We start from the raw sequence: 27847 nt of genomic DNA, 5'->3' as shown, positions 1-27847 counted from the left end.
CCGCTGCGCCACCCAGGGATCCCAGCTTACAAATATTTTAAGTAGAGCAGCCCCGGTGGCTTAGCAGTTTAGCGCCGCCTTCAGCTTGGGGCATGATCCTGGAGACTAGGGATTGAGTCCCATGTCGGGCTCCCTGCATGGAGCCTGCTTCTCGCTCTGCCTGTGTCTCTGCCTCTCTCTTCCTCTGTCTCTCATAAACCAATAAATAAAATCTAAAAAAAAAAATTTAAATAATCCCGTTTTAAAACATTTTATTTTTAATAATCCCATCTTGTCAGCTGATTAGCTACTAGACATTTATTGAATTGAGATGCTCTATGTGTATACATGCATGTGTGTCTTTCTGTGGTGTTGGAGGAGGCACCCTAGAGAAAGAATGTGGCATGCATTTAATGTCTAGAATAATAGAAACACATACTCTAAGATACAGACAACATTAAATATTTGATAAGACTAACTGTACAGTTAAATGTAGTATGCATGAAAGTTTTGTGGTCAGATATTGAGAGAGTAGTGAGTGAGGTTAGGCAGAAATGTAACCACTTGTGTTAAACTGCTGAGGCACATTAGAATTGTAGGTAGTATTGGTTAAGGTCTTTCCAAACTGAGGCTTTTCCTGAAATGAGATTTAAAATCCTTAAAAAATCACTAAATTCCTTGGATTTAATGGAAAAGGGAGAATAAGTAATGATTATTAGTCAGCTAGTATTGCCTTGGTAGTATGCTCCAGATAACTGAAGGTGTAGAAAATTCTGACGTAATAATCATATGTAAAGTGATGCTGTTTCCATTTAAAAAATTTAGGAAAAAATAAAGAATTTAGGAAACATAGATACAAGGAAATATCCCCTGCCCACTCCCCTTTTCAAAAATAAACAAGGAGACTTCATAAAGATGTATTGGAGCTTGCATTTAAGCAGTGAACTTACCTGGTTACATTAAAGTGATTAACTTTTGGGTACACTGAGGCATATGTAGAGAAACTTTTTTAATAAGAAACTTTTTTAGGTGTGTATATTATGGAGTAGGCAGGCCACGTCTTAAGATCTCAGTATTCTCTTTCCAATACTCATTTAATATTCTATCTCCTTTTTGTTCATTTTATTTTTTTTCTTTTTATAGAAACTGGCATTTTTTTTTAAGATTTTATTTATCTATTCATGAGAGAGACACAGAGAGAGAGGCAGAGACACAGGCAGAGGGAGAAGCAGGCTCCATGCAGGGAGACCGACGTGGGACTTGATCCCGGGTCCCCAGGATCAAACCCTGGGCTGAAGGCAGGTGCTAAACCGCTGAGCCACCTGGGCTGCCCCTTTTTGTTCATTTTCATCATTTTATTTTATTTATTTTATTTTATTTTATTTTATTTTATTTTATTTTATTTTATTTATTTATTTTATTTTAATTTATTTATTTTCATTTTCATCTTTTTAAAGAGAAATGGAAAAAGGATGATAATAATTTATGATTGTAAGATAATTGGGTTGATTGAAGAATAAGTTTTTATTTTTTCCTTATAAAACAGATCTTTCATTAGCAATAAAAAAAGCCAAGAAGCATTGTCTTCTTCAGAGGGACAAAAAGCTTATTATGCTTTTTTCCCAGGGATGTTGCTATTGTTCAGAAAAGTTTTAGATTTCTTTTGTAGAATGATTTCAGGGTTAGTGTCTTATTTTTTTGAATAACTTAAGTATGTACAGTTTCAAACATTCAGTTTTGCATACACTAAAATTCATTTGGAGCCAAGACTTATTTTTTTTCTTTTAAAGATTTATTTATTTATTCATGAGAGAGAAAGAGAGAGGAGCAGAGACATAAGCAGAGGGAGAAGTAGGCTTTTCACAGGGAGCCTGATGCAGGACTCGATCCTACATCCTGGGGTTATGCCCTGCGCTGAAGGCAAACGCTCAACCACTGAGCCACCCAGGTGTCCCTGGAGCCAAGACTTGTAAATAAACTGATCAAACTGAGTTAATATTATGTTAGGTCCAAAGCCAAAGTATATTTATGAAGTAGTAAAACTGACCTTTTTTTTTTTTTTTTAAAGATTTTATTTATTTATTCATGAGAGACACACACAGAGAGAGGCAGAGACACAGGAGAAGCAGGCTCCATGCAAGGAGCCCAATGTGGGACTTGATCCTGGGACTCTGGGATCATGCCCTTAGTGAAAGGCAGATGCTCAACTGCTGAGCCACCCAGGTGTCCCTTCTGTTTGGTTTTAAGTGAGTTCTAGAAAATTTGACATGTGTAATCTTCCAAAGAAAGACATGTTAATACTTCAGTTTCATTACTTTATATGTACTTTGTATAGAAAGGTGCTAAAAATGAAATATTTTCCAAGACATGTAGCCTATTAGAACAAGATAGTTTTGTTGTTTTCTGGGGGAAAAGAGGGTTGGGGGCAGCCCCGGTGGCGCAGCGGTTTGGTGCCGCCTGCCGCCCAGGGCGTGATCCTGGAGACCCTGGATCGAGTCCCATGTCGGGCTCTCTGCATGGAGCCTGCTTCTCCCTCTGCCTGTGTCTCTGCCTCTCTCTCTCTCTCTGCATCCCTATGAATAAATAAATAAAATCTTTAAAAAAAAAAAAGAGGGTTGGAGTTTTTTGTCTTTGCTTTTTGACAAAATGAGTACATGTAACAGTTTGAGTTTTTGTGGATATCCTTTAGTCATCCTAGCTCTGATCTTTATTAGGCAAGGGCATTTATAATTAACATTTAATATTAAACTTTAACACGAGGAGTGCTGGAGTATCCAAAAACACTGGAATATTTTTGTTAAGAAAATTTGTGCAAACAGAAGTGGGAGATACAGGCTTCCAGTTATGGAATGAGTAAGTCACAGGAATGAAAGGTACAACATAGGGAATATACTCAGTGGTATTGTGATAGTGTTGTGTGATGTCAGATGGTAGGTACACTTGTGAGCACAGCATAAGTATAAACTTATTGAATCACTGTGGTATACACTTGAAAGTAATATAACATGTATTGAGTATACTTCCATTAAAAGAAAATTTTGTGCAGACAGTATGGATAATAGAACAGAAAAATCACATATTATTTTCTGAATGTCCTTTCCCTATTTAAAAAAAGTTGAAAATAATAATCATTGGGTATTAAAAGAAAACTTTAGTAAGTTTACATTGACAGTTCTTTCTTTCATTATGTAGCCAGTTTAGTTTTTGTTTTTGACTTTCTCATTATACAGAAGCATACTGTGAATTTTTTTAAGCTTCATGTTTTGATGATTGTTTTAAGTATCTTCCTACTGAATTAACATTTGCTTTCCTCACCTAAAAGGAATAATTATACTATGACTGTTTTGAGAAATTAGCTAAGTTTTGTCAGGTTAGAATGTGTAATAAAACATATTGGAGAAATTATTAAATGGTATTGGTGTTCAAGGACTTTGTTCTTCTTACAGTTTATTGTTTGAGTACATTTGTTTGATTTTTATTTTGTTCACCAAAACCAGTAATAAATGTCTGTGACCATTGCTGCTTATGGTATCAGTTAACTTTATGGTACATGTTAAGCTTATGCCTCTTTGGACTTTATAGAGTTGAAGACAGAGCAAATTCAGTTTATAATTTGTTACTAAAGCTTTACCTGAAGTAATGAAATTACTCTTAGTATATTTTATTAATTGTATTACGAATCTTATTGCCATCTTTACTCTTAAAAAAGTATTATTACTGACATTTTAAAGATTAAAATGATTCTACCAGTATTGCGTTTCTTGCTTCTTTAAATGAATGTTGATGTGTTTGCATATTAAATATAATTGTGTTCTAGGTTAACTTCTCAGCCTGGTGCTACATTACCAAACGGACATAGTAGCTTATGTGAGTATTCTGTTATGAAACTGGTTAGTATTGAAATTCTTACTAATGTTGTTAGAGTAAGTGTTAAAGTGGGGTAAAACAACTTAATAGTATGTTCAGCATACAGTTGGAAATGACTGCATTTCAGTTATAGTGAATACTTATGTAATTGTTAAACATTGAGAAATCAGTACAAATGAAATAATTTAATTTATTACAGATCATAAATAGTGATCAGAATTTTAGATTATTGGGTATTAAAGCCACTTAAGCAGTTATATTAATTTTTTGGTAGTTTTTTAAAAGTAATTTTTGATGTATTTTTTCTTTTTTTATACTCTGTACTTTGAAATGTAAATCTCTCTCTTTTTGTAGCCCTTCGAAGCCATCCCCTTCGAGGGGAAAAGAAGGGAGATGGAGACCTTTCTTGTATAAATGGTGACATGGAAGTCAGAAAAAGTTGTCGTTCCAGGAAAAACAGATTTGAAAGCGTGAACCAGAGTTTGTTATTTGATCAACTAGTAAATAGGTATGAATACTTATGCAGTAAGCAATTTTATTTAATTTGTTTGATTTTTCAGATTTTAAAATTCCAAAATCAAATTTCAGATTTCAAAAAAAAATCAGTTATTTTTAAGGTAGTTATGTTTTAAAGAATAACTTAAGCACTGACTTAGCAATAAATGCAATTATTTTAAACCTTAATTTGAATTAACAGTGGTTAGCAATGATTATTAGTTTCTAGTCCGTTTATGACATTTAATAGTTTATATGATAGGTAAATTTTTCTCATCCTTTTATAATTTTTGTGAACAAATAATATAAAAGGTAATCTTCACTATTAAAGTCCTTTAATATTTGCTCATTAACAATTTGTTTTTGGTAGTTTTTAAGCAACATTAAATTCCATTATTGATATGTACTAAGTATACTTTTCTTTAGTCAAGATTTTGAATTAAAGGTCCCTTGAGACTGGGTATATGGGATATAACTAGTGAATGAGCTTAGCAGATTGCTCAGTGTCTACATGCAAAGAAATTTTATTCTTCTCAGATGATAAATTATCCTACAATGGTCTAGAGAGGAGCAATGGTCCTTGCAGTGGTCTAGAGAGGAGAGGTCAGTGTAATCCCTATTTTACAAGAGAGAAAATTATATTCTATGCTGGTAATGCCAAATTTGAGTATTCGTTATTATTTGTTAAATACTTAGATCATTATCTACATACATAGTACATGTTATATGTTTATGTTTGAAAGATTAAATGGGATAATGTCAGCCTGTAATCTGTGGAGCACAATATTGTCTAATTTTTAAAAATATCCATTCAGTTAACCTTATGTTGGCTTTAAACTTTTTTTTAAGTAAGCTCTATGCCCAGTTTGGAGCCCAGCACAGGACTTGGACTCATGACCCTGAGATTTAAGACCTTACCTGAAACCAAGGGTCAGATGCTTTACCAACTGAGCCACCCAGACACCTCTGGCTTTAAACTTTTCTTTTCTTTTCCTTTTTTTTTTTTTTTTTTGCGCCTGCCCCCCCCCTCCCCCCCCCCCCCCCCCCCCCGGCTTTAAACTTTTTACAGATTTTTATCTTATAAATTATCTTAACACCATCTTCAAATAAAAATTTTTCATTGCCTTGGATCTGGTAGTCCTTTATAGTGGCATTGTGGCGTTGAATATTAGGAGTATTATAGATTTTATTTTACTTTTTATTTTTTAAAAGATTTTATTTATTCATTCATTCATGAGAGACACAGAAAGAGGGAGAGAGAGAGGCAGGCAGAGGGAGGAGCAGGCTCCATGCTGGGAGCCCAACATGGGACTTGATCCTGGGTCGGCAGGATCACGCCCTGGACTGAAGGTGGCACTAAACCGTTGAGCCACTGGGGCTACCCTATAGATTTTATTTTTAAGTATTCTCTACACTCAGTGTAGGGCTTGAACTCAGAACCCTGAGATCAAGAGTCGCATGCTCTTCTGACTGAGCTAGCTAGGTGCCCCAAATATTTCATAAGTTTTATTATAATAAATACATTAAGGTAAAAGATGTTCTGGATTTTTGGGGGCATTATCTTCTGATGAATACTGATTCAGAAAAATAATTGAGATGCTATCTACAGTTACATTTCAAAGATAATTTAATTATGCTTTGATGAAGAGCTCTTTCACATGTATGACACATTATATGGTGTCACATTTGTCTAAATCCTGGTTTTATTATGTGATTGTAGTACTGCTGAAGCTGTATTACAAGAAATGGACAACATTAACATCAGACGGAACCGTCGGTCAGGAGAAGTAGAACGACTTAGAATGTGGACAGATACAGAATTTGTGAGTATATTAACTTTAAAAACCCTGGCAAATATTTTTTATTTTGGTTGAGGAACTCAAAGGGAGGGTAAGCAGCATTTGGATTTTCTTTAATTAACAGAATTATTCTTTTTTTTCTATTTTTGTTTGAGATTTTGTTTTCTTCTTCTGTACTTACTCTGCTTGCCACAACCTTCCCCAAAAGACCCTCTGCACTTTTGCCAGAAGAGTCATCCTAAAGTATAACTCTGATTCTGATACTTTTCTGATCTGAAGCCTTCATTGTTCTTTTTTACTGTATTACTGAATTAATTAAAAACACCTTGACCTTTGTAATCTGGTTTCAATTTTTTCTTTTCACACACCATTGCCCAAATATAAACAAATCATTCTTGTTCCTTTATCCTTTACTTCTGGTAATACTTCTGGTTAAGACTGCTGCAATCCTCCCTTTGTCTCAAGGTTCATCTCAGATGCTGCCTCCTTCCCTTTCCTTAGTAACAAGAGGATCATCTCTCTGAATTCTAGGGTACATTATACCTTTTTAAATGGCATTTCATTTGTTTTACTTTGTTTTATAGTTACCTGTGACTTATCTTGTTCCATCCAACTAGGCTGTAATTTGCTTGAGGGAGAAAGTATGTTCATGGCATTGTAGTTTTAAAATTTCAAATATTTTGTAAGTTTGTTTGAATTCAGGAAGCTTTGGTTTTCATGAATCTGTGCCTTGCAAATAGGTGCTCAGTAAATTTCAAGAGTGGTCATGTACCACTGGGTTAATGATATTGATAGCCAGGAATAAATTGCATGTTAATATTTGACAGATTTCTCTCTTTAAAAGGAAAACATGGATATGTATTCAAGAGTGAAAAGGCGAAGAAAGTCACTGAGAAGAAATAGTTATGGGATACAAAATCATCATGAAGTCTCTACTGAGGGTGAAGAAGAAGGTTTGTAAAGTACTTATGAAGTAAATGCTACAAAGTGCAGGTGGGAGGGAAGAAAAATACATATAAGTAATATACGTCTAATATTGCTGGGTGTGTGATTTTTGGCTTTAGAAATCTACATTGTATAATTTGGAATAATTTTTATTTGGCATTCTGAGTTTTCACCTTCGTCTGGAAAAATGCCTTTACACTATACATGATTATTTAATTTATCTTACTAGTAGTCCGTAAGTGACCTAATCTGGTGTGGCATTTACCAAGGGCTGATTTGTTGTTAAGTGAGGCCTCTTTTGTGTTTAGATACCTTCTAACTGGAAGCCTCTATCCACAGTCACCTTCTGTCTGTATCCTCTGAGTCTCTGATTATTTGGGTCCCAAATTTAGTTATGGACTGAGGAGTAAATGGTGAAGTTCAGAGAAAGAGAAACTGGTAATGTTAGTGGAAGGAGGTATACTGCTCTTTTCTGAGGCTTGTCTGGGTTCTTTTTTTTTTTATTTTTTTATTTTTTATTTTTTATTTTATTTATTTATTTATTTTTTTTGCTTGTCTGGGTTCTGAACCGAAGAACCTGGCTGAATTTGTAGGGCTGGAGCTGGGAACATGATGAAAATACATGTCCCAAAGGTTATAAATCAATGACTAGTACGTCTGTAGGATTTAATTCTATAGGTCTTAATCTTTATTGAAATGGATTTTCAGATTTGGTGTATTGTAAATGCAGATATTTGTATTTTACCAGGAAATCTTACCAGTTACTACTATATGTAAAGCTTAGATGGAAATGAATGGGTTTGTTTCTCAAATTCTCTAATATAGTATTAGTGATTTTTTTTTTCTTTTTTTTGCATTAGTTTTGAAGAGCTGATATTTCTGATGAGGGTACTTTATTGAGCAAATATTGTTGTTATAGCTAGAACCTCTGTATTGCTTCTTTTGGAGAAAATTAGTATAAGTGAGACAGATTTATAATGTGACTTTTGCCTTTTTTCATTAACTGAACAACTTTGTAGAGTTTTCAAAGTCAATTTGCCATGCATAGAATTTCTCCCCCACAATATTATTATGTAGGGGTTTCTCAAAAAGTAATATTTTTTAAGGATTTAAAGAGACTTATTTGGGAACAGGTAATTTATTTAGCTAGTAATATTGTATTTGCTGATTTTATCTAGAACTTAATACAAATTTCAGTGAATATCGCTGGTGGTTTTAAAATTTTACCTATGCCTAAATATAGTTGTATTATATTGACAATTACTGTGGTTAAAAAGTTTTTTTTTTTTTTAAAGATTTTATTTATTTATTTATTCATGAAAGACACAGAGAGAGAGAGAGAGGCAGAGACACAGGCAGGCTCCATGCAGAGGGAGAAGCAGGCTCCATGCAGGGAGAGAGAGGCAGAGGGAGAAGCAGGCTCCATGCAGGGAGCCCGATGTGGGACTTGATCCCGGGTCTCCAGGATCACGCCCTGGGCCAAAGGCAGGCGCTAAACCGCTGAGCCACCCAGGGATTCCCCTGTGGTTAAAAAGTTAATCACAAAGTATATTGCATTTGGGGGCCATAAGCCAATAAAATTTCATCAGTTTTATTTATTTTTTAAAATGGTTTTTTTAAAAGATTTATTTAAAAAAAAATTTTTTTTTTTTAAAAGGTTTTATTTATCCACTCATGAGAGAGACACAGAGGGAGAGAGAGGCAGAGACACAGGCAGAGGGAGAAGCAGGCTCCATGCAGGGAGCCCGATGTGGGACTCGATCCAGGGTCTCCAGGATCATGCCCCGGGCTGCAGGCGGCGCTAAACCACTGCGCCACCGGGGCTGCCCTAAAAAATTTTTTTTAAAGATTTTATTTATTCATTCATGAGAGACACAGAGAGAGACACAGGCAGAGGGAGAAGCAGGCTCCATGGAGGGATGCCCGACGCGGGACTCGATCCTGGGTCTCCAGGATCAGGCCCTGGGCTGAAGGCAGCGTTAAACCACTGAGCCATCCGGACTGCTCTAAAGATTTATCTATATATCCATGGGAGAGACAGACTGAGAGAGAGAGGCAGAGACATTGGCAGAGGGAGAAACAGGCTTCTCCCAGGGAGCCTGATGTGGGACTTGAACCTGGATCCCCAGATCATGACCTGAGCCGAATGCAGGCACCCAACTGAATCCAGGAGCCCAACCGCTGAGCTACTCCGGCATCCCATTAAAAATTTTCTATTTTTAAGTAATCTCTATACCCAGTGTGGAGCTTAAACTCACAAACCTGAGATCAAGAGTTGTATGCTCTACCGACTGAGCCAGCCAGTCACCCCAGATTTTTATTTTATTTTATATTTAAAATTAATTAATTTTTAAAAGATTTTATTTATTTATTCATGAGAGACACACACAGAGAAGGAGGCAGAGACACAGGCAGAGGGAGAAGAAGCAGGCTCAATGCAGGGAGTGGGACGTGGGACTCGATCCTGGGTCTCCAGGATCATGCCCTGTGCTGAAGGTGGCGCTAAACTGCTGAGCCACCTGGGCTGCCCCAGATTTTTATTTTAAACTGTAAATAGATGTCATGGTTTTAGCCAAACCACTTTTTAAAAATAAATTCTGTACATAAAGAATTTATGTACATTATATTTTAAGTGTATAGTGTATGAAGTGATCACTTATGTCAAGAAATAGATCACTAGCACCCCAGAGATCTGCTTCATGAGCTCTCCCATTCCTACCTGCATTTTCTTACCAAAATAGAGTAATTTGTGCTTATCTATTGTCAGTAAGCCTAACAAACCATTACACTGCCAACAAAAATTGCTCTTGCTGTAACATTAGTAATTATTTTGTAAGCATATTTTTTTAAACTACCAAGTGATACTTTTTTTTTTTTTTTTTTTTTTTTTTTTACCAAGTGATATTTGAATACTAACCTTATTCACTGGTGGATAACTGGGCATTAAATGAAGTTTGTTGCAGTAAAATTGTGATTCATCTTCTATAACTGTTCTGTATGACCAAAGAGATAGAAATAGAAAGATCATAAGTATATCTAGGCTATTTAGAAGAGAGCTATATTATTTGTAAGAAAGGCCTTTTTTTTTTTTAACATCTATCTAGGTTGATTTTTAATTATATTGATATATACTGTATCAGAAAATGTTGACACTTTTAAATGTGGAATGGGCAGAAAGAATAAAAGATAGAATGTAAATATTCAGTTCTAGAGTGATCCAATTCTTGTGGATTAAAACAGTAATTCTTTTCCTTTGTGTGGGGGAAACTAGAATCTCAAGAGGAGGATGGAGATATAGAAGTTGAAGAGGCAGAAGGAGAAGAAAATGATAGACCATATAATTTAAGACAAAGGAAAACAGTGGATAGATACCAAGCACCTCCAATAGGTAAGAAAAGCTGAAGAACTTTTTGTTGAGCTGCGTATTCTACTCCACCCCTTTTGAATTTAGTAATAAATACTGATCATTCTTGTGTAATACCTGAGCTAGCCAGGTACCCCCAGTGTTGCTGAATTTAGAAGAATGGAATCTCTTGTAGTTTTATTCATCTTTTTTATGTATACTTCTGTTCACACACACAACAGAAAGAAAGTTGAAGTACATAATTGCAGTATAGAATTACATGCAGCATGTACATTTTATTTAAAGAATCTTGAATTTAGTAATAAATACTGCTCATTTTTGTGTAATACTTTAAATTTTATTGAACACTTTCATTTACAGCAGTTCTTTTAGTTCTATGTTCCAAGTGGTTAAGTGGTTTAGCCAAAGTCGCAAAATTGGGTACAAGACTGCAGCTTGGCCAATAATCTAGGTTTATTTATTTATTTTTTATTTATTTTTATTTTTTTATTTTTTTATTAAAAAATTTTTTTTAAAATTTTTATTTATTTATGATAATCACACACACAGAGAGAGAGGCAGAGACACAGGCAGAGGGAGAAGCAGGCTCCATGCACCGGGAGCCCGACATGGGATTCGATCCTGGGTCTCCAGGATCGCGCCCTGGGCCAAAGGCAGGCGCTAAACCACTGCGCCACCCAGGGATCCCTATTTGTTTATTTTTTAAAAGTAATCTCTATTCCCAACTTGGGGCTCGAATTCATGACACTAAGATCAAGAGTCGCATGTTCCACCAATTTAGCCAGCCAGATGCCCCTAGGTTTTTGTTTCCTTTAGGAGGAAAACCTTTTATCTTCATGCTGTTAAGATAATGACAGGTACTCACATAGGTGCTGTTTTATTTTTCTTTTCACCATTTTTGTTGGGTTTTGCTGATTTTTAATCTGTAGAATTCACTGGTTTTTAGTATATTTACAGGGATTATGTAGTTATCATCTCTGAGTCCAGAACATTTTATTACTTCTACACTTTCATCCCACCAGCCATTGGCAACCACTAATGTACTTTCTTTGTACAGAGTTGCCTTATTGTGACGTTTTGTATTTAGCTTCTTTCACTTAGCATAATATTTTTAAGGAAGGACTGAGATATTTATAGGAGATATTTATACTCAGACTCTAATGCTTTGAAATAATGATTTAATGTCTGGAAGGTGTGGATCAGAGGTATCTACTAGAAGCTTGCCTTTAGTGTGTGCGGACATTATACCAGTTAGGAGTCACTGGCACACGTAGCCCTCTCAATCATGGAGGAGATATGGAAAGATAGAAAAATTGTGAATTATTTTTCTAGATTAAAAAAATCTTTATTAGAATATTTAACATGTACAGTTTGGCAAGTTGGAAATACCTTAGGTATATACTTATGAAACTATCATTACCATCAAGATCATGACCATGTTTATCAACCCCCAAAATATCTTTCTGCCTGTTTGTAATCTACTCCTAACTTTCTGGAGCCGTCACCATCCCAATCCTTAGGTAGCTTCTGATCTGATTTATTTTCTTTAACCATAGATGAATTTACATTTTCTTGAATTTTATATACAATATGTACTCTTTTTTTGTCTGACTTCTTTCACTCAGCGTAATTGTAAGACTCCTCCATGTTGAAAGTAACAATAAAAGTGTATTATTTCTTTTTATTACCAAGTAGCATTCCATTGTATGAATATATCATAATTTGTTTATCCATTATTTGTAGATGGACATTTGGATTGTTGACATTTTTAGTATTTTGCTATTATAAATAAAGTTGTTAGGAACATTCATGTGCAAGTCTTTGGACATATTTTTTCATTTTTCTTATAAACACCAAGGAGTGGAATGGCTGGGTTTTGTGATTAGGTGTATGCTTAATGTGCAAAGAAATTGCCAAATTGTTTTCCAAAGTGGCTGTACCACGTACATTCTTCCTGAGAGTGTATGAGAGTCCATTTGCACCATTTTCTTGCCACACACTTGTTATCTGTTTTTGAAATTAACTTTAATACATAGTTATTGAAGTTTAAATCTCTATTTCCCAAACGATGTTGAGCATCTGTATATGCTGCTTTGCCAGCGTTATTTCTGAAGTATCTGTTAAAATCTGTTGCCCATTTTTTCAGTGAGTTGTTTATTTTCTTTTTTTTTTTTTTTTTTTGAGTTGTTTATTTTCTTGATAGTTTTGAGTTTCTCATGTATTTTGGATATCAGTTCTCTATCAGATACATGATTTGCAAGTATTTTCTCAGTCTGTAGCTTGTCTCCTTTAATTTCTTACTAGTATTTTTCAAAGAGCAGAATTTAGTAATTTTGATGAACTCCAATTTATTAGTTTTTTAAATGGATTATGCTTTTGGTGTAGTATCAAAAAATCATTATCTAACCCTAAATCACAAAGATTTATTTTTTTATTTTTATTTTTTAAAAAAGATTTATTTATTTTATGGGGAGTGAGAGAGAGAGAATGTGTATGTGGGGAGAGGCAGAGGAGTAGAATTTTTTTTTTTAAGATTTTATTTATTTATTCATGAGTGACACACAGAGAGAGGCAGAGACATAGACAAAGGGAGAAGTAGGCTTCCCACAGGGAGCCTGATGCAGGACTCGATCCCAGGACCAGGATCATACCCTGAGCTGAAGGCAGATACTCAACCACTGAGTCACTCGTTGTCACAATCACAAAGATTTAATTTAGCATCTTTCTATTTTTTAAAGATTTTATTTATTTGTGAGAGATACAGAAAGGGAGAGGCAGACACAGGTGGAGGGAGAAGCAGGCTCCTTACAAGGAACCCCATGTGGGACTTGATCCTGTATCCCAGGATCATGCCTTGAGCCGATGGCAGACCCTCAACCACTGAGCTACCCAGGTGTCCCAATTTAACATCTTTTTAGAAAGTTTATTTGCAACTTATGCTATTTATTACCTACCAGAGTTTTTGATTTTTTTGTGCTCCTTCTAGATAGCATTTGGAACTTGAACACATATGACTAGCTTCTATTCTTTTTTTTTTTTTTTTTTTAAAGATTTTATTTATTCATGAGAGACACACAGAGAAAGGTGCAGAGACACAGGCAGAGGGAGACACAGGCTCCATGCAGGGAGTCTCTGGGATCACGCCCTGAGCCAAAGGCAGAAGCTCAGCCACTGAGCCACTCAGGCGTCCCTATTCTTGTATAACTTCTATTAGAAGTAATTTCTACTCCTTTTATACATTAGCTTATCAATTTATTATGTTATTTCTGTGTTGTGTTTTTTTTTTTTTTTTAAGTACCAGCTCATCAAAAAAAGAGGGAAAACACGCTGTTTGATATTCATAGATCTCCAGCAAGAAGAAGTCATATCAGGTATGTTTTGTTGGTTTTTGATAGGAAATATTTGTATCTGTTATTCAGATATATCCTTTAAAAAATACATAACGAAATACCTTATATTAAAATAGAGGTTTTTTTTTTTTCAAATATAGGTATTAATTGTGTTGATAATGCCAATGAGGAACTAAATGGCATTTTTCTTTAATTAGGGACTAGTGGTTTTTACCTTACATGTGACTGTTCTCTGCCTGGTTCAGTTTGCTTGGAATAATTACTGTTTTAAAAGTTATGTCCTTTAAAACTACATAGCTCTCTGGTGGGCTCTTAGAGTTGAATCTTTTTTTTTTTTTTTTTTAAGATTTTATTTATTTATTCATGAGAGACATACACACACAGAGAGAGGCAGAGAGATAGGCAGAGGGAGAAGCAGGGTCCATGCAGGGAGCCCGATGTGGGACTTGATTCTAGGACTCCAGGATCATGGCGTGGGCCGAAGGCAGGTGCTCAACCGCTGAGCCACCCAGGCGTCCCAGTAGAGTTGCATCTGAACAACTCACATTGCTTTCACTTGAAACACTGGTTCAGTTACTCTTTACTACTTTTTTTACTCCTTTGCTCTTTCTTTCGTATGTAGATAAAAGGCCACTCTTTGGTTTTGAAACTGTCTTGTCTATTATATTTTCTGAAAAGGCAACATGGAATATACAATGAATAAACTATATTTTTTAAGATTTTATTTATTCATGAGAGACACAGAGAGGCAGAGACATAGGCAGAGGGAGAAGCAGGCTTCCTCTAGGAAGCCTGATCTGGGACTTGATCCCGGAACTCCGGGATCACACTCTGAGCCGAAGGCAGATGCTCAGCCACTGAGCCACACAGGTGTCCCTAAACATTTTTAAATGAATACGGAAAAACTTTTTTTCTAACCTCTGTAGTCTCTCTCTCCCATAGTAACATTATTATATCCTTAGAGAGTATGTTCATATATATATATATATATATATATATATATATATGTATGTACATGCATGTTGATTGTTAGCCCATTTTTTTACACAAGATATACTGTGCACATGATCCTATACCTTGTATTTTTCACTTAATTCTTTTAATTGTCTTTTCATTTCTGTATAGTATAACTTCACATTTACATTTATATTTACACATTACATTTATAGATATATTAAAATTTTTAGGTTCTTACGGAGAGATTGTTTTCATTTTATGCTATTATAAAATATGATGAATAGTGTTGCATAATACTGTATATGTGTACAAGTATATTTGTAGGATAAATTTCTCAGAAGTGGAATCTCTTGAGGGAATATGAGATTATAACTTTGATTACAGTTTGCAAGCCACCCAATAATGTATGAAAGTGCCTATTTTCCCATATTCCTGCAAACAAAATATGTTCCCACACTTTCAGATTTTTGCTAGTCTGAGAGTTGAAGAGATCTTGATTTATTTTAAATTTCTGTATCCCCAAAAAAAAAAAAAATTTCTGTATCCCAAAAAAATAATAAAAAATAAATAAATTTCTGTATCACGTATGAGAATATTTTTTCATATGTTTAAAAGCCATTTGTTTTTCTTTTTAAAGATTTTTAAAAATAGATTTTATTCATCCATTTGAGAGAGAGAGTGTGTGCATGAGAGAGCACAAGCAGTGGAGAGGGAGAAGCAGGCTGCCCATTGAGCAGCGAGCCCGAGGTGGGGCTCAATCCCAGGACTTTGGGCTCATGATCAAAGTGGAAGGCAGCTGTCTAACCAACTGAGCCACTCAGGCTCCCTTTTTAAAGATTTTATTTATTTATTCATGAGAGACACACAGAAAGAGGGGCAGAGACATAGGTCAAGGGAGAAGCAGGCTCCATGTAGGGAGCCCGATGTGGGACTCGATCCCCGGTCTCCAGGATCACATCCGGGGCTGAAGGCGGTGCTAAACCGCTAAGCCACCGGGTCAGGTGCCCTTTTTTAAAAGATTTTATTTGGGGATCCCTGGATGGCTCAGTGGTTTGGCGCCTGCCTTTGGCCCGGGGTGTGATCCTAGAGTCCCGGGATTGAGTCCCACGTCGGGATCACTGCATGGACCCTGCTTCTCCCTCTGCCTGTGTCTCTACCTCTCTCTATCTGTGTCTCTCATGAATGAATAAATAAAAAAATCTTAAAAAAAAATAAAGATTTTATTTATTTGAGAGAGAAAGAGAAAGAGTGAGAGCACAAGCAGGGGGGAAGGGCAGAGAGAGAGGGAGAGGCAGGCTCCTCATGGAGAGCCCTGTGTGGGGCTGGATTCCAGGACCCTGGGATCATGACCTGAGCTGAAGGCAGAAGTTTAACTGACTGAGCCACCCAGGTGCCTCTAAAAGCCTTTTTGTTTTTCCTTTTATCTGAAATGTCTGTAAAGTTTGCCGATTTTTCTCTTCTCTCTTTCTCTTTCTCTTTCTCTCTCTCTCTCTCTCTCTCTCTCTCTCTTTTCTTTTCTTTCTTTCTTTCTTTCTTTCTTTCTTTCTTTCTTTCTTTCTTTCTCTTCTTTCTTTCTTTCTTCTTTTTTAAAGATTTCATTTATTTATTCATGAGACACACAGAGAGAAAGAGAGGCAGAGACATAGGCAGAGGGAGAAGCAGGCTCCATGCAGGAAGCCTGATGTGGGATTTGATCCTGGAACTCCAGGATCACGCCCTGAGCCGATGGCTGACGCTTAACTGCTGAGCATCCCAGGTGTCCCTTGCTGATTTTTCTAATAGTTTGTTTTTTTAAATCTATTTTTAGTAGTTCTATATTAGTCCTTTGTCATAAGTTGCCATTCTTTTCCTTGGTTTGTACTTTGTCTTTTTTTTTACTTTGTTTTTGGTTGTCTTTATTAGAGGGTTTTTATTTTTATGTAGTCAAATTTTTATCAGTCTTTTTTTTTAAGGCTTTTAGATTTTATTTTATTTAAAAAAATTTTTTTAAAAATTTTTATTTATTTATGATAGTCACACAGAGAGAGAGGCAGAGACATAGGCAGAGGGAGAAGCAGGCTCCATGCACCAGGAGCCCGACGTGGGATTTGATCCCGGGTCTTCCAGGATCATGCTCTGGGCCAAAGGCAGGCGCTAAACCGCTGCGCCACCCAGGGATCCCGGCTTTTAGATTTTAAATGATAGTTAAAAAGCCTACCCAAATCCAGGGGCTCATGGGTGGCTCAGTTGGTTCCAAGTGTTTGACTTGTGATTTCAGCTCAAGTCATGATCTCAGGTTTGTGAGATCCAGCCTTACATCAGGCTCTGCTCAGGCTCTGTGCTGGGCACGGAGCCTGCTTAAGACTCTCCTTTTCCCTTTGTCCCTCCTTTACCCACACATGTGTGCTCTCGAGCTTTCTCTGTCTCTGTCTAAATTAAAAGGAAAAAAAAGAGAAGAGCCTACCATAATCCAAGTTTTCTTTTTTTCTTTTTAAGATTTTATTTATTTATTCATGATAGTCATACAGAGAGAGAGAGAGAGAGAGAGAGGGGCAGAGACACAGGCAGAGAGAGAAGCAGGCTCCATGCACCGGAAGCCCGACGTGGGATTCGATCCCGGGTCTCCAGGATCGCGCCCTGGGCCAAAGGCAGGCGCCAAACCACTACGCCACCCAGGGATCCCTAATCCAAGTTTTCAAGGAGTTCATCTTCGTTTAATTTTATGGTATCATTTTTTTACTTTTAAATTTGATCCAGGGCGCCTGGGTGGCTCAGGGGTTGAGCATCTGTCTTTGGCTCAGTGTGATCCTGGGATCCTGGGATCCTGGGATGGAGTCCTGCGTGGGGCAGGGCCTGCTTCTCCCTCTGCTTATGTTTCTACCTCTCTCTCTGTGTCCCTCATGAATAAATACATAAAATCTTTAAAAATAAAATAAATAAATGTTGAGCCATTTGAATTTTATCCTAATATAAGATTTGTTGTACAGATTAAACTTCGTTTTGCAGTTGTAAAATGAGCTGTTCCAAACCAATTTACTGAATTAGTCTATGATTTCTCTTTTGATTCCCATTGCGGTCTTAATCATATTGTCAAATTACATGTTTTGACCTGCTTCTGGATATTTATTCCATTCATCTATTTTTTTTTAATCTTTTTTGTTTAAAGATTTTATTTATTTATTAGAGAGAGAGAGAGAGAGGGGCAGAGACACAGGCAGAGGGAGAAGCAGGCTCCAAGCAGGGAGCCTGACGTGGGACTTGATCCCGGATCTTCAGGATCGTACCCTGGGCTGAAGGTGGCGCCAAACCACTGGGCCATCGCGGCTGCCCAACCTTTATTATTTTTAATGAAAAAAAGTTTTATTTAAATTCAGTTTGCCAATATACAGTATAACGCCCAGTGCTCATCTCATCACGTGTCCTCCTTTTTTTTTTTTTTACGTGTCCTCCTTAATGCCCATTACCCATTTCCCTTTCAGCAACCCTTTGTTTCCCAGGTAGGAGTCTCTCATGGTTTGTCTTCCTCTAATTTTTACCCCACTCAGGTTCCCTCCTTTCCCTTATGGTCCCTTTCACTATTTCTTATATTCTGGAATTGCTTTTAAAAATGACTTTCTCGGGATCCCTGGGTGGCGCAGCGGTTTGGCGCCTGCCTTTGGCCCAGGGCGCGATCCTGGAGACCCGGGATCGAATCCCACGTCGGGCTCCCGGTGCATGGAGCCTGCTTCTCCCTCTGCCTGTGTCTATACTACCATTCTCTCTGTGTCTCTCATGAATAAATAAATAAAGTCTTTAAAAAAATAAAACTACTTTCTAGGGTCACCTGGCTGGCTCAGTCAGGAGAGCATGTGACTCTTGATCTTGGAGTCATGAGTTCAAGCCTCACTTTGGGTGTAGAGATTACTGAAATAAATAAATAAATAAAAACTTAAAAAATACTCTGTAAGAACCCTACTTTCTAATTGTTTCTTACAAAGATTGATTTTTAAAGATTTTGTTTATTTTGTCATGAGAGACACAGAGGGAGAGAGGCAGAGAACATAGGCAGAGACAGAAGGAGACTCCATGTAGGGAGCCCGATGTGGGACTTGATCCCTGGACTCTAGGATCATGCCCTGGGCAAAAGGCAGACACTCAACTGCTGAGCCACCCAGGCATCCCCTAAGGTTTAAAATAGAGTTTGTTTTTCTTTTTTAAAGATTTTATTTATTTATTCACGAGAGACACAGAGAGAGAGAGAGAGGCAGAGACACAGGCAGAGGGAGAAGCAGGGTCCATGCAGGGAGCCTGACATGGGACTTGATCCGAGGTCTCCAGGATCACACCCTGGGCCAAAGGCGTTGCTAAACCGCTGATCCACCAGGTTGCCCAATAGAGTTGATTTGTTTACTAACTTTGCATCCTGTGACCTTGCCAAATTTTGTTATTCTAGTAGTTGTTTTGTAGATTACTGGGTATTTTCTGCATAAACCCTATCATCTGCAAATAGAGACAGTTTGAATGTCTGTGTATTTTATTTCTTTCCTTTTGTAACGTCTATGATCCTCTGTACAGTGGTGAGTTATGAGTATGGGTATCTTTGTGTCATACGTGATTTTAGTGAATATAGTAATTCAGCAAATCTATGTATTACTGTGCTCATCAAGATAAATGTACTTATTAATTCCCTTTGAGTATTTTAGCCTCCCCGGCCCCCCCCAATCTGTAACAGTCAGGTTGTTCTTTATAGTTAAGGGTCTATTTTTTGGTTTATCTTCTTTTTTTCTTTGCTAATTTGTTTTGTTTCTTAAATTCCACATAGTTCTCTCCATAATTTTTTTTTTAAGATTTTATTTATTTATTTATTAGAGACACAGAGAAAGAGGCAGAGACACAGAGGGAGAAGCAGACTCCATGCAGGGAGCCTGACGGGGGACTCAATCCCCGATCTAGGATCATGCCCCGGGCTGAAGACGGTGCTAAACTGCTGAGCCACCTGGGCTGCCCCTCTCCTTGCTTTTAAGATTAGGGACAGAAACATCCACTTCTCTCCATTCTATTCTTTCTTTTTATTTTAAATGTTTTAAGATTTTTATTTTTGAGCAATCTCTACACCCAATGTGGGGCTCAAACTTAAAACTCCGTGATCAAGAGTTGCATGCTCTACTGACTGAGCCAGCAGGGTGCCCCTCTATCTCTTTGTACTACATGGACTGATAACATTTTTTTTTTTGTGACTTATTAAGTTTTATTTGATTAATTTGTAGTTTAATGCTAAAAGTCAAAAACCAATTAATAGCTTTTACATGTCTGAATAACGATAGTGTTTTTTACTGTGGAGCTAAGTTGGGTGTTAGGATTAAATTTCCTTTTTTAAAAATATTTATTTGAGAGAGGGAGTGAGAGCAAGCAGGGGGAGGGGCCAAGGGGGAAGAAGAAAGAGGTGTAAGGATCCCAGGTAGACTCTGTGCCAAGTGCAGAGCAGGAGACAGTGGGGTTTGAGGGGCAGGGGTGGCTCAATCCCACGGCTTGAGATCAGGACCTTGGCTGAAACCAAGAGTAGGCTGCCCAACCAACTGAGCTACCCAGGCGCTCCATTTTTTTTTTTTTTTTAAGTTTTATTTAAGTAATCTCTACACCCTATATGGGGCCTCAAACTTCTGACCCTGAGACCAAGAGTTGCATGCTCTTTAGACTGAACTAGCCAGGCACCCCAACAATAATGCGTTTTTAAAACCATTTGCTGCTGTAATGATTTTAAGCATTTTATTCTCTTTAAATAGGAGAAAGAAGCATGCCATTCATAGTAGTGACACAACTTCTTCTGATGAAGAACGCTTTGAAAGAAGGAAATCAAAGAGCATGGCAAGAGCAAGAAATAGGTTAATAAATTTTTTGTTATATCCATGGTAGAAAAAAGGAAGAATAGTTATTTTTTGAATGGGATTCTTATCTGTACCAGCATTTTGCTAACACCAATATTCAATGCATATTTGAGACTAGAGTAATCCACTGACTTGGGTTTTACTTAGTAATTCTTAGAGTAGCCTATTTTGTCCTGAGGACAAATAAAAATATTGTAATAAAGCTTGAGTTTATTTAGTGCTGTATATAATATATGTAGATCTAATTTTATTTTATATTTTATAGCATCCAATATCAGATATATTGTTTTCTAACTTGAAATAGTTTGGATTCTTTGGATAAATGAATAGATTAGTGATGTTTGCTTTGTCTAGTGAATAAATTTATTTTTGCCCTGTTGAAAGGAACTAAGAAAAAGTACTTTAAAATATGAAATCTTTTATTATTTTCTGGGTCTTGAGAAAATGGAGAAAGATGATGATGAAAGATGAAAATGTATCAAAGATTTATACTTATTTTGATGTTAAAAATGTGAAATCTAACACTGGAAAACTCTCATAGATTACTTACTGTGTAACTACTCAGTGAATGTTCAGGAACTTAAGAAAGAGCCAAGAGGCAGAGGCCAACTGCTATGGTAGTATTTTGTTGGTACTTCTCCTCTATCAAATCCATTTAATGAGGCTGATTTTAGATACTTAACAGTGGTTCCAGCACTCATAGCAAGATATGGTTTCTAATAGAATCATCTCAAGAGCCCTTGGATTTTATTGGAAAGTTTGTTTTATTTTGGTTCATTGAGTACCATCTGGTGGTCTTTGCTTACATAGGGTAAATGACTGATTACTATATGACTCACTAAAACCTCAGGAGTTTTCACTGGGTGAAAGAACCAGTATTTTGTCTATTAAGTAATTAGAATGTCAAATTATAATTTATTCTTTAAAATTTGAGTTAGTTTTCTACCTTATATTTATACTACTAGAGATAAATTTAGAAAATTTATAGTTAGCAAAGTATTTCTATAATTTGGCATTATATATATCTATTGTAGAAATATCAAATTTTCAGTTAGTTGGTTTTGGAAACAAGTTTGGATTGGTGTAGATTTTATGTTGAAAAGAATTCTTCATGTGAATGATGGAAAGAAAATGTAAAAGAAAAAAATCTAAGTTTAAATAAAAGAATTTAAGGCCTATTTAAGCTTCTCTGATACTTGCTTTGGAAGTATATTTTTAAGGTATGTTAGGATTCAGAAATGTGAGTGAAAAGTAGATTCATTATAGAAAGTATAGTTTTTTGAGGCTATTTATGTCATCTTTTGGTGTTTAAGGTTTAAAGAGGGAGTAGATATATTTTCTTATGGGTGATAAAATTAAATAATACAGTGTAAGAATTTAGGTGGCTAATGATCTATTTTAAGTTAGTTACACAAAAGGTAAAGGTTAATTTTCAAAATGTGATCTGGAATTGGTTTCCTTTGAATTAAAGCGAAAGAAATTTCTTTAACCAAGTAGACCTAGCCACATAATACCTGAGGACAAATAAAAATAGTGTAATAAAGCTTGAGTTTATTTAGTGCTGTATATAATATATGTAGATCTATTTTTATTTTATATTTTATAGTATCCAATATCATATATTGTTTTCTAACTTGAAATAGGTTGGATTCTTTGGATATAGGAATAGAGATTAGTGATGTTGTTTGCTTTGTCTAGTGAATAAATTTATTTTTGCCCTGTTGAAAGGAACTAAGAAAAAGTACTTTAAAAATATGAAATCTTTTTTTTTTTTTTTTTTTATTTATGATAGTCACAGAGAGAGAGAGGCAGAGGCACAGGCAGAGGGAGAAGCAGGCTCCATGCACCGGGAGCCCGATGTGGGATTCGATCCCGGGTCTCCAGGATCGCGCCCTGGGCCAAAGACAGGCGCCAAACCGCTGCGCCACCCAGGGATCCCTAAAAATATGAAATCTTTTATTATTTTCTGGGTCTTGAGAAAATGGAGAAAGATGAAAATGTATCAAAGATTTACACTTATTTTGACGTTAAAAATGTGAAACTTAATGTTCTCTACTTGCATTTTTATAAATTTCAGATGTTTGCCTATGAACTTCAGAGCAGAAGATTTAGCTAGTGGTATTCTTCGAGAACGTGTCAAAGTGGGTGCAAGCTTGGCTGATGTTGATCCAATGAACATTGATAAATCAGTAAGTTTTGTAAATGTTTTTTTTAAAATTAGCTTTTTCTTTTTAAATAAAGATTATTCCTTCTAAAGCAACACACAATAAAAATAAAAACTCAGATATCACCGTTATTAGTATTCTGATGTATATTGGAACCTGGCACTCATGTGATACTTACTCAACATTTTTTTTTCCCTCCATTTCAGTGTCACTGGTATATATAATAAAAAATGGGTAGGAAATGAGGCTGACAAATATGGCAAGGCCCCACAAACTGTGGTGTGTAGTGTGGTATTATTGAAGCTGCTTAGATTTCTTTTTTTTTAAAAAAATTTTTTAAAATTTTTATTTATTTATGATAGTCACAGAGAGAGAGAGAGAAAGAGAGAGAGAGAGCGAGAGAGAGGCAGAGACACAGGCAGAGGGAGAAGCAGGCTCCATGCACCGGGAGCTCAACGTGGGATTCGATCCGGGGTCTCCAGGATCGCGCCCTGGGCCAAAGGCAGGCGCCAAACCGCTGTGCCACCCAGGGATCCTGAAGCTGCTTAGATTTCATGATCAGCTTTACATTTAATTTTTTAAATTTTTATTTATTTATTTACTTACTTACTTACATTTTTATTTATTTATGATAGTCACACAGAGAGAGAGAGAGAGAGAGGGAGAGACATAGGCAGAGGGAGAAGCAGGCTTCATGCACCGGGAGCCCGATGTGGGACTCGATCCCGGGTCTCCAGGATCGCGCGCCCTGGGCCAAAGGCAGGTGCTAAACCGCTGCGCCACCCAGGGATCCCAGCTTTACATTTTATTTTATTTTTTTTATTTTTTTTATTTTTTAAATATATTTTTAATTTTTATTTATTTATGATAGTCACAGAGAGAGAGAGAGAGAGAGAGGGGCAGAGAGAGAAGCAGGCTCCATGCACCGGGAGCCCGATGTGGGATTCGATCCCGGGTCTCCAGGATCGCGCCCTGGGCCAAAGGCAGGCGCCAAACCGCTGCGCCACCCAGGGATCCCTTTTTTTTTTTTTTTTTTTTTTAAATTTTTATTTATTTATGATAGTCACAGAGAGAGAGAGAGAGAGAGAGAGGCAGAGACATAAGCAGAGGGAGAAGCAGGCTCCATGCACCGGGAACCCGACGTGGGATTCGATCCCGGATCTCCGGGATCGCGCCCCGGGCCAAGGGCAGGCGCCAAATCGCTGCGCCACCCAGGGATCCCAGCTTTACATTTTAGATGGAGCACTCTGTCTATGGTGTAGTTAATGAATTTGAGGGAAGCAAGACTAGCATTAGGGAAACTTGTTTATTTATTTATATATTTATTTATTATTTTTGAGGGGGAAACTGGTTTAGACATCGTTGTAATATAGTAATCTGGAGTAATGATCATGACAGGGTAATGATGGAAAGAAGTAGTAGATGGATTTGACAGAATTCAGATGAGAATTCAGGTTTGATGGAATTGAGTGAATTTATTGCTTTTGGGGAATGAGGGAGAGAAACAGGTTTCTGGCGTAAGTGACTGGATGGGATCCACTCTCTGAGGTAGGGAACATTATAGGAGGAATATGTTTTGAGGGATCAAGATGATTTAGTTAGTTGTAGACGTGTTTAGGTGTCAGTGTCACATCACAAATGGAAGTAACTTGTAGGAAATTAGTTATTTAGGTTTGGAAGTAAGGAGAAATAGCTAGAAATTCACATATGAGTCCCCAGTATAAAGATAGTTGAGATCACTATGGGGATTGAGTTATAGTACCTACGGAAAGTATGTAGTAGAAAAGAGAGACAAGATTTAGAAGATACAGTAGATTCTTACTGTGATAGATCTTACTGTTATAATCTTTTGGGGGGAAATATTTTGGAATAGTTACTACATAACCAAGATTATATTTGATTTTTTTTTCTTTGTTCCCATAAGCTTTTTTTTTTTTTTTTTTTTTTTTTTTAACAACTTAGCAAGTTTCTCATGAGAATCAGTTAAATTATTAAATGTAGCTGTGTAGGGATCCCTGGATGGCGGAGCGGTTTGGCACCTGCCTTTGGCCCAGGGCGCGATCCTGGAGACCCGGGATCGAATCCCATGTCGGGCTCCCGGTGCATGGAGCCTGCTTCTCCCTCTGCCTGTGTCTCTGCCTCTCTCTCTCTCTCTCTCTCTCTCTCTCTGTGTGTGACTATCATAAATAATAAATAAAAATTAAAAAAAAATAAATGTAGCTGTGTAATACTTGAAAATGAAGTGTTAGCTATTTCCAATATGAAGTCATGGGAGAAAACTTATTTTAATGAGGACCTTATTTAGAATATTGAATTCACAATCTCTTATCTACTAGTGCACATTCTTAGAGGACCTTTTTTTTTTTTTTTAAGATTTTAGAGGGAGTGAGCGAGCGTGAGTGGGGGGAGGGGCAGAAGGAGAGAGAATTTCAAGCAGACTCCCCCCTGAGTGTGGAGCCTGACAGGGAACTCAATCCCATGACCCTGAGATCATGAATTGAGCTGAAATCAAGAATTGGCAGCTTACCTAACTGAGCCACCCGGGTGCCCCTTCGAGGACCTTACTTAGTGATCTTTGCTTATTTAGTTTACCAGCACCTCCCTCTCTTGAATGTATTTAATTTTAGAACTCTCTCCCATTCATTAGAGTAGTATTTCTTTTTTCTTTTTTTTTTTTAGTAGTATTTCTTTAAAATTTGATATCATATATGAGAAAATATAGTTTCTCTTAGAATGTTTCTGTTATTTAAATTCTGCATTTATTTTTCTAGATGACTTAAGTTTTTTCTGTATGGTAATATTTCATTATGAAACATTTTCAAGTACTGTAACAGAATGAAGCTAAAGGGGAAGAAATCTACCACAATCCAGCAGTCAGAGGCAGTCATTGTTAACATTTTGGCAATATTTCCTTCAAGTATTTTCTTTTTTTTTTTATTATTAAAGATTTTATTTATTTATTCATGAGAGACACACAGAAAGAAGCAGAGACACAGGAACGGGGAGGAGAAGCAGGCTCCATGCAGAGAACCTGAAGCAGGCCTTGATCCTGGGACTCCGGGATCACACCCTGAGCCAAAGGCAGACGCTCAACCACTGAGCCACCGAGGTGTCCCATCAAGTACTGTTTTCTATACAATTTTTACTTTCTAAAGTCTTTTAGGTATGGGGCACCTGGGTGGCTCAGTTGGTTAAGTGTCTGACTTGTTATTTCTGTTCAGGTCATGATCTCATGGGTTGTGAGATCGAGCCCCACTTCAGGCTCTGTGTTCAGGCAAAGAATCTGGTTGAGACTCTCTCTTTCCCCCTCTCCTCACTTGACACCCCCCCCCCCCCCAAGTAAATACATCTTTCCAAGAAATAAAGAATAAGACTTGGTTATGTAAAGTTGAGCTTTGGAGGGTCACAAACCATTATAGATGTTTTTTACCCAATTTCTAAATCAGCTTTTCCCCCCTTGGGGACAGTATTGCCCTTGCTGAGAGTGCATGTGATGGATGGTATTTTGAAAGGCATTTTAATTATTAGAGTGTAAGTACAATTTATCATCTCCTGTGGATACCCATTAAAAAGTATTAGATTGGGCATTAATCTTGTCCTTACTTACTAGGAGATTAAAGAATGGTAGCTTTATTTAGCTGAACTGAAATGTAATCTTGAATTTTACTGCTGAGTTCATTTTTCTACATTTCAAAAGTGTAATTCTTTGAGCTTTATGTTCAACATTTCCTGCTGAAGGCATATTTTTCTGAGTCATAAGACTATCATAAATTAAAAAATTTCTATAAGCAGTTAAAATTATTTTATATTAAACTTTCCCTTCTTCCCAGGTGCGGTTTGATAGCATAGGTGGATTGAGCCATCATATTCATGCACTAAAGGAAATGGTAGTGTTCCCACTTCTATATCCAGAAATTTTTGAAAAATTTAAGATTCAGCCTCCAAGGTGAGTAATGTTCTAAATGATGTTTATTGTTACTACTGTTAATATATCAAATTTCAGTTAGTAAATGATTATAAGTATAAGCATATCATATGTATTTGTTGTATTCTAGCAATGAGAATTAGGAATGAAATTTTATTATTTAGTGTTCAGAGGCTTTGGTACTAAGTGTGTTCTTGAAGTTTACATTTAAGCTTTTAAGAGTCACGCACAAGACATAAATCTTTATGCAGGCCTTGAATATACAAGTGGATTGCTCAAATGCCCAAATGGAATTTCCATAATTTGGTTTCCTGATAGCATTGAGTTTGGTGCTGTATGTTGTTTAGTGTTTGGAAACACAATTTCAATTAAGTGTTATCTTTGACTTGGTGATGGGGTAGTTTTGAAATGGTAAGCTTGATATTTATTTTTATGATCAGATTAATTGTGTTTTGATTATGAGATAGACTGAGAAAAGGGTAGAAATTAAGGGAAATTAGGCAGAATGAAATACTCTGAAGATGTACATATAGACTGTTAGGTTTAAACTACTAGATATTCCTTTTTTTAACATTTAATTTTTAAAAATTTTTGGACATTTTACTTATTAGAGCAGAGAGCACATGAGTGAAGGGGAAGGGCAGAGAGGGAGAAGCAGACTTGCTGAGCAGGGGATATATTTGTATATGTACATATGTGTATCAAGTTTATATTTTGCCTATATTAGGCACATAGAAACATTTCATATAGGTGAAATTATCAATACCTTTATATATACCCTTTTTTTTTTACTCTACAGTATACTCTAGAACCTTTCTATATCAATAATGTGTGTATTGTTCATTTTGACATTTTAGTACTATTTGATTTATAGATGTAACAGTATATTTATTTGTCCTTTATTTTTTTTTGAGCCTTTTTTTTTTTTTTTTTTTTTGCATAAGACTTTATTTTTAAGTAATTTCCATACCCAGTATGGGGCTTGAACTCACAACCCTGAGATCAAGAGTCACATGCTCCACTGACTGAGACAGGCAGGCACCCCTATCTGTGCATTATTAATAGATAGCACTTAGATTTTTTCACTTTTTCATAATTAGAATTGATGCTTTTAAAAAGATTTTATTTATTGGGACGTCTGGTGGCTCAGTGATTGGG

General features: G+C 36.4%; 1 protein-coding gene and 1 long non-coding RNA gene across 4 annotated transcripts in view; one reads left to right on the top strand and one right to left on the bottom strand.

Moving 5' to 3' along the window:
• Positions 1-27847, top strand: part of ATAD2B (ATPase family AAA domain containing 2B) — a 158627-nt gene that overhangs the window by 29948 nt on the left and 100832 nt on the right. For 2 of the 3 annotated variants that reach the window (XM_025454544.3, XM_025454543.3), the window contains exons 3-11: positions 3797-3846; positions 4201-4354; positions 6062-6164; positions 6985-7093; positions 10357-10473; positions 13745-13820; positions 20498-20596; positions 22677-22788; positions 26595-26710. In XM_025454544.3, the coding sequence (XP_025310329.1) occupies positions 3797-3846; positions 4201-4354; positions 6062-6164; positions 6985-7093; positions 10357-10473; positions 13745-13820; positions 20498-20596; positions 22677-22788; positions 26595-26710 (936 nt within the window). The remainder of the gene's footprint in view (positions 1-3796; positions 3847-4200; positions 4355-6061; positions 6165-6984; positions 7094-10356; positions 10474-13744; positions 13821-20497; positions 20597-22676; positions 22789-26594; positions 26711-27847) is intronic. The other variant, XM_049095411.1, reaches the window with a different exon arrangement.
• Positions 1-27847, bottom strand: part of LOC125752736 (uncharacterized) — a 38861-nt gene that overhangs the window by 1916 nt on the left and 9098 nt on the right. The window contains exon 2 of the long non-coding RNA XR_007402885.1: positions 10003-10078. This is a non-coding gene — a long non-coding RNA (uncharacterized LOC125752736). The remainder of the gene's footprint in view (positions 1-10002; positions 10079-27847) is intronic.

The sequence above is a fragment of the Canis lupus genome, chromosome 17 (assembly GCF_003254725.2).
Source record: "Canis lupus dingo isolate Sandy chromosome 17, ASM325472v2, whole genome shotgun sequence".
In the NCBI taxonomy this organism is placed as follows: Eukaryota; Metazoa; Chordata; class Mammalia; order Carnivora; family Canidae; genus Canis; species Canis lupus.
This window is presented reverse-complemented; position numbering and strand designations above follow the sequence as displayed.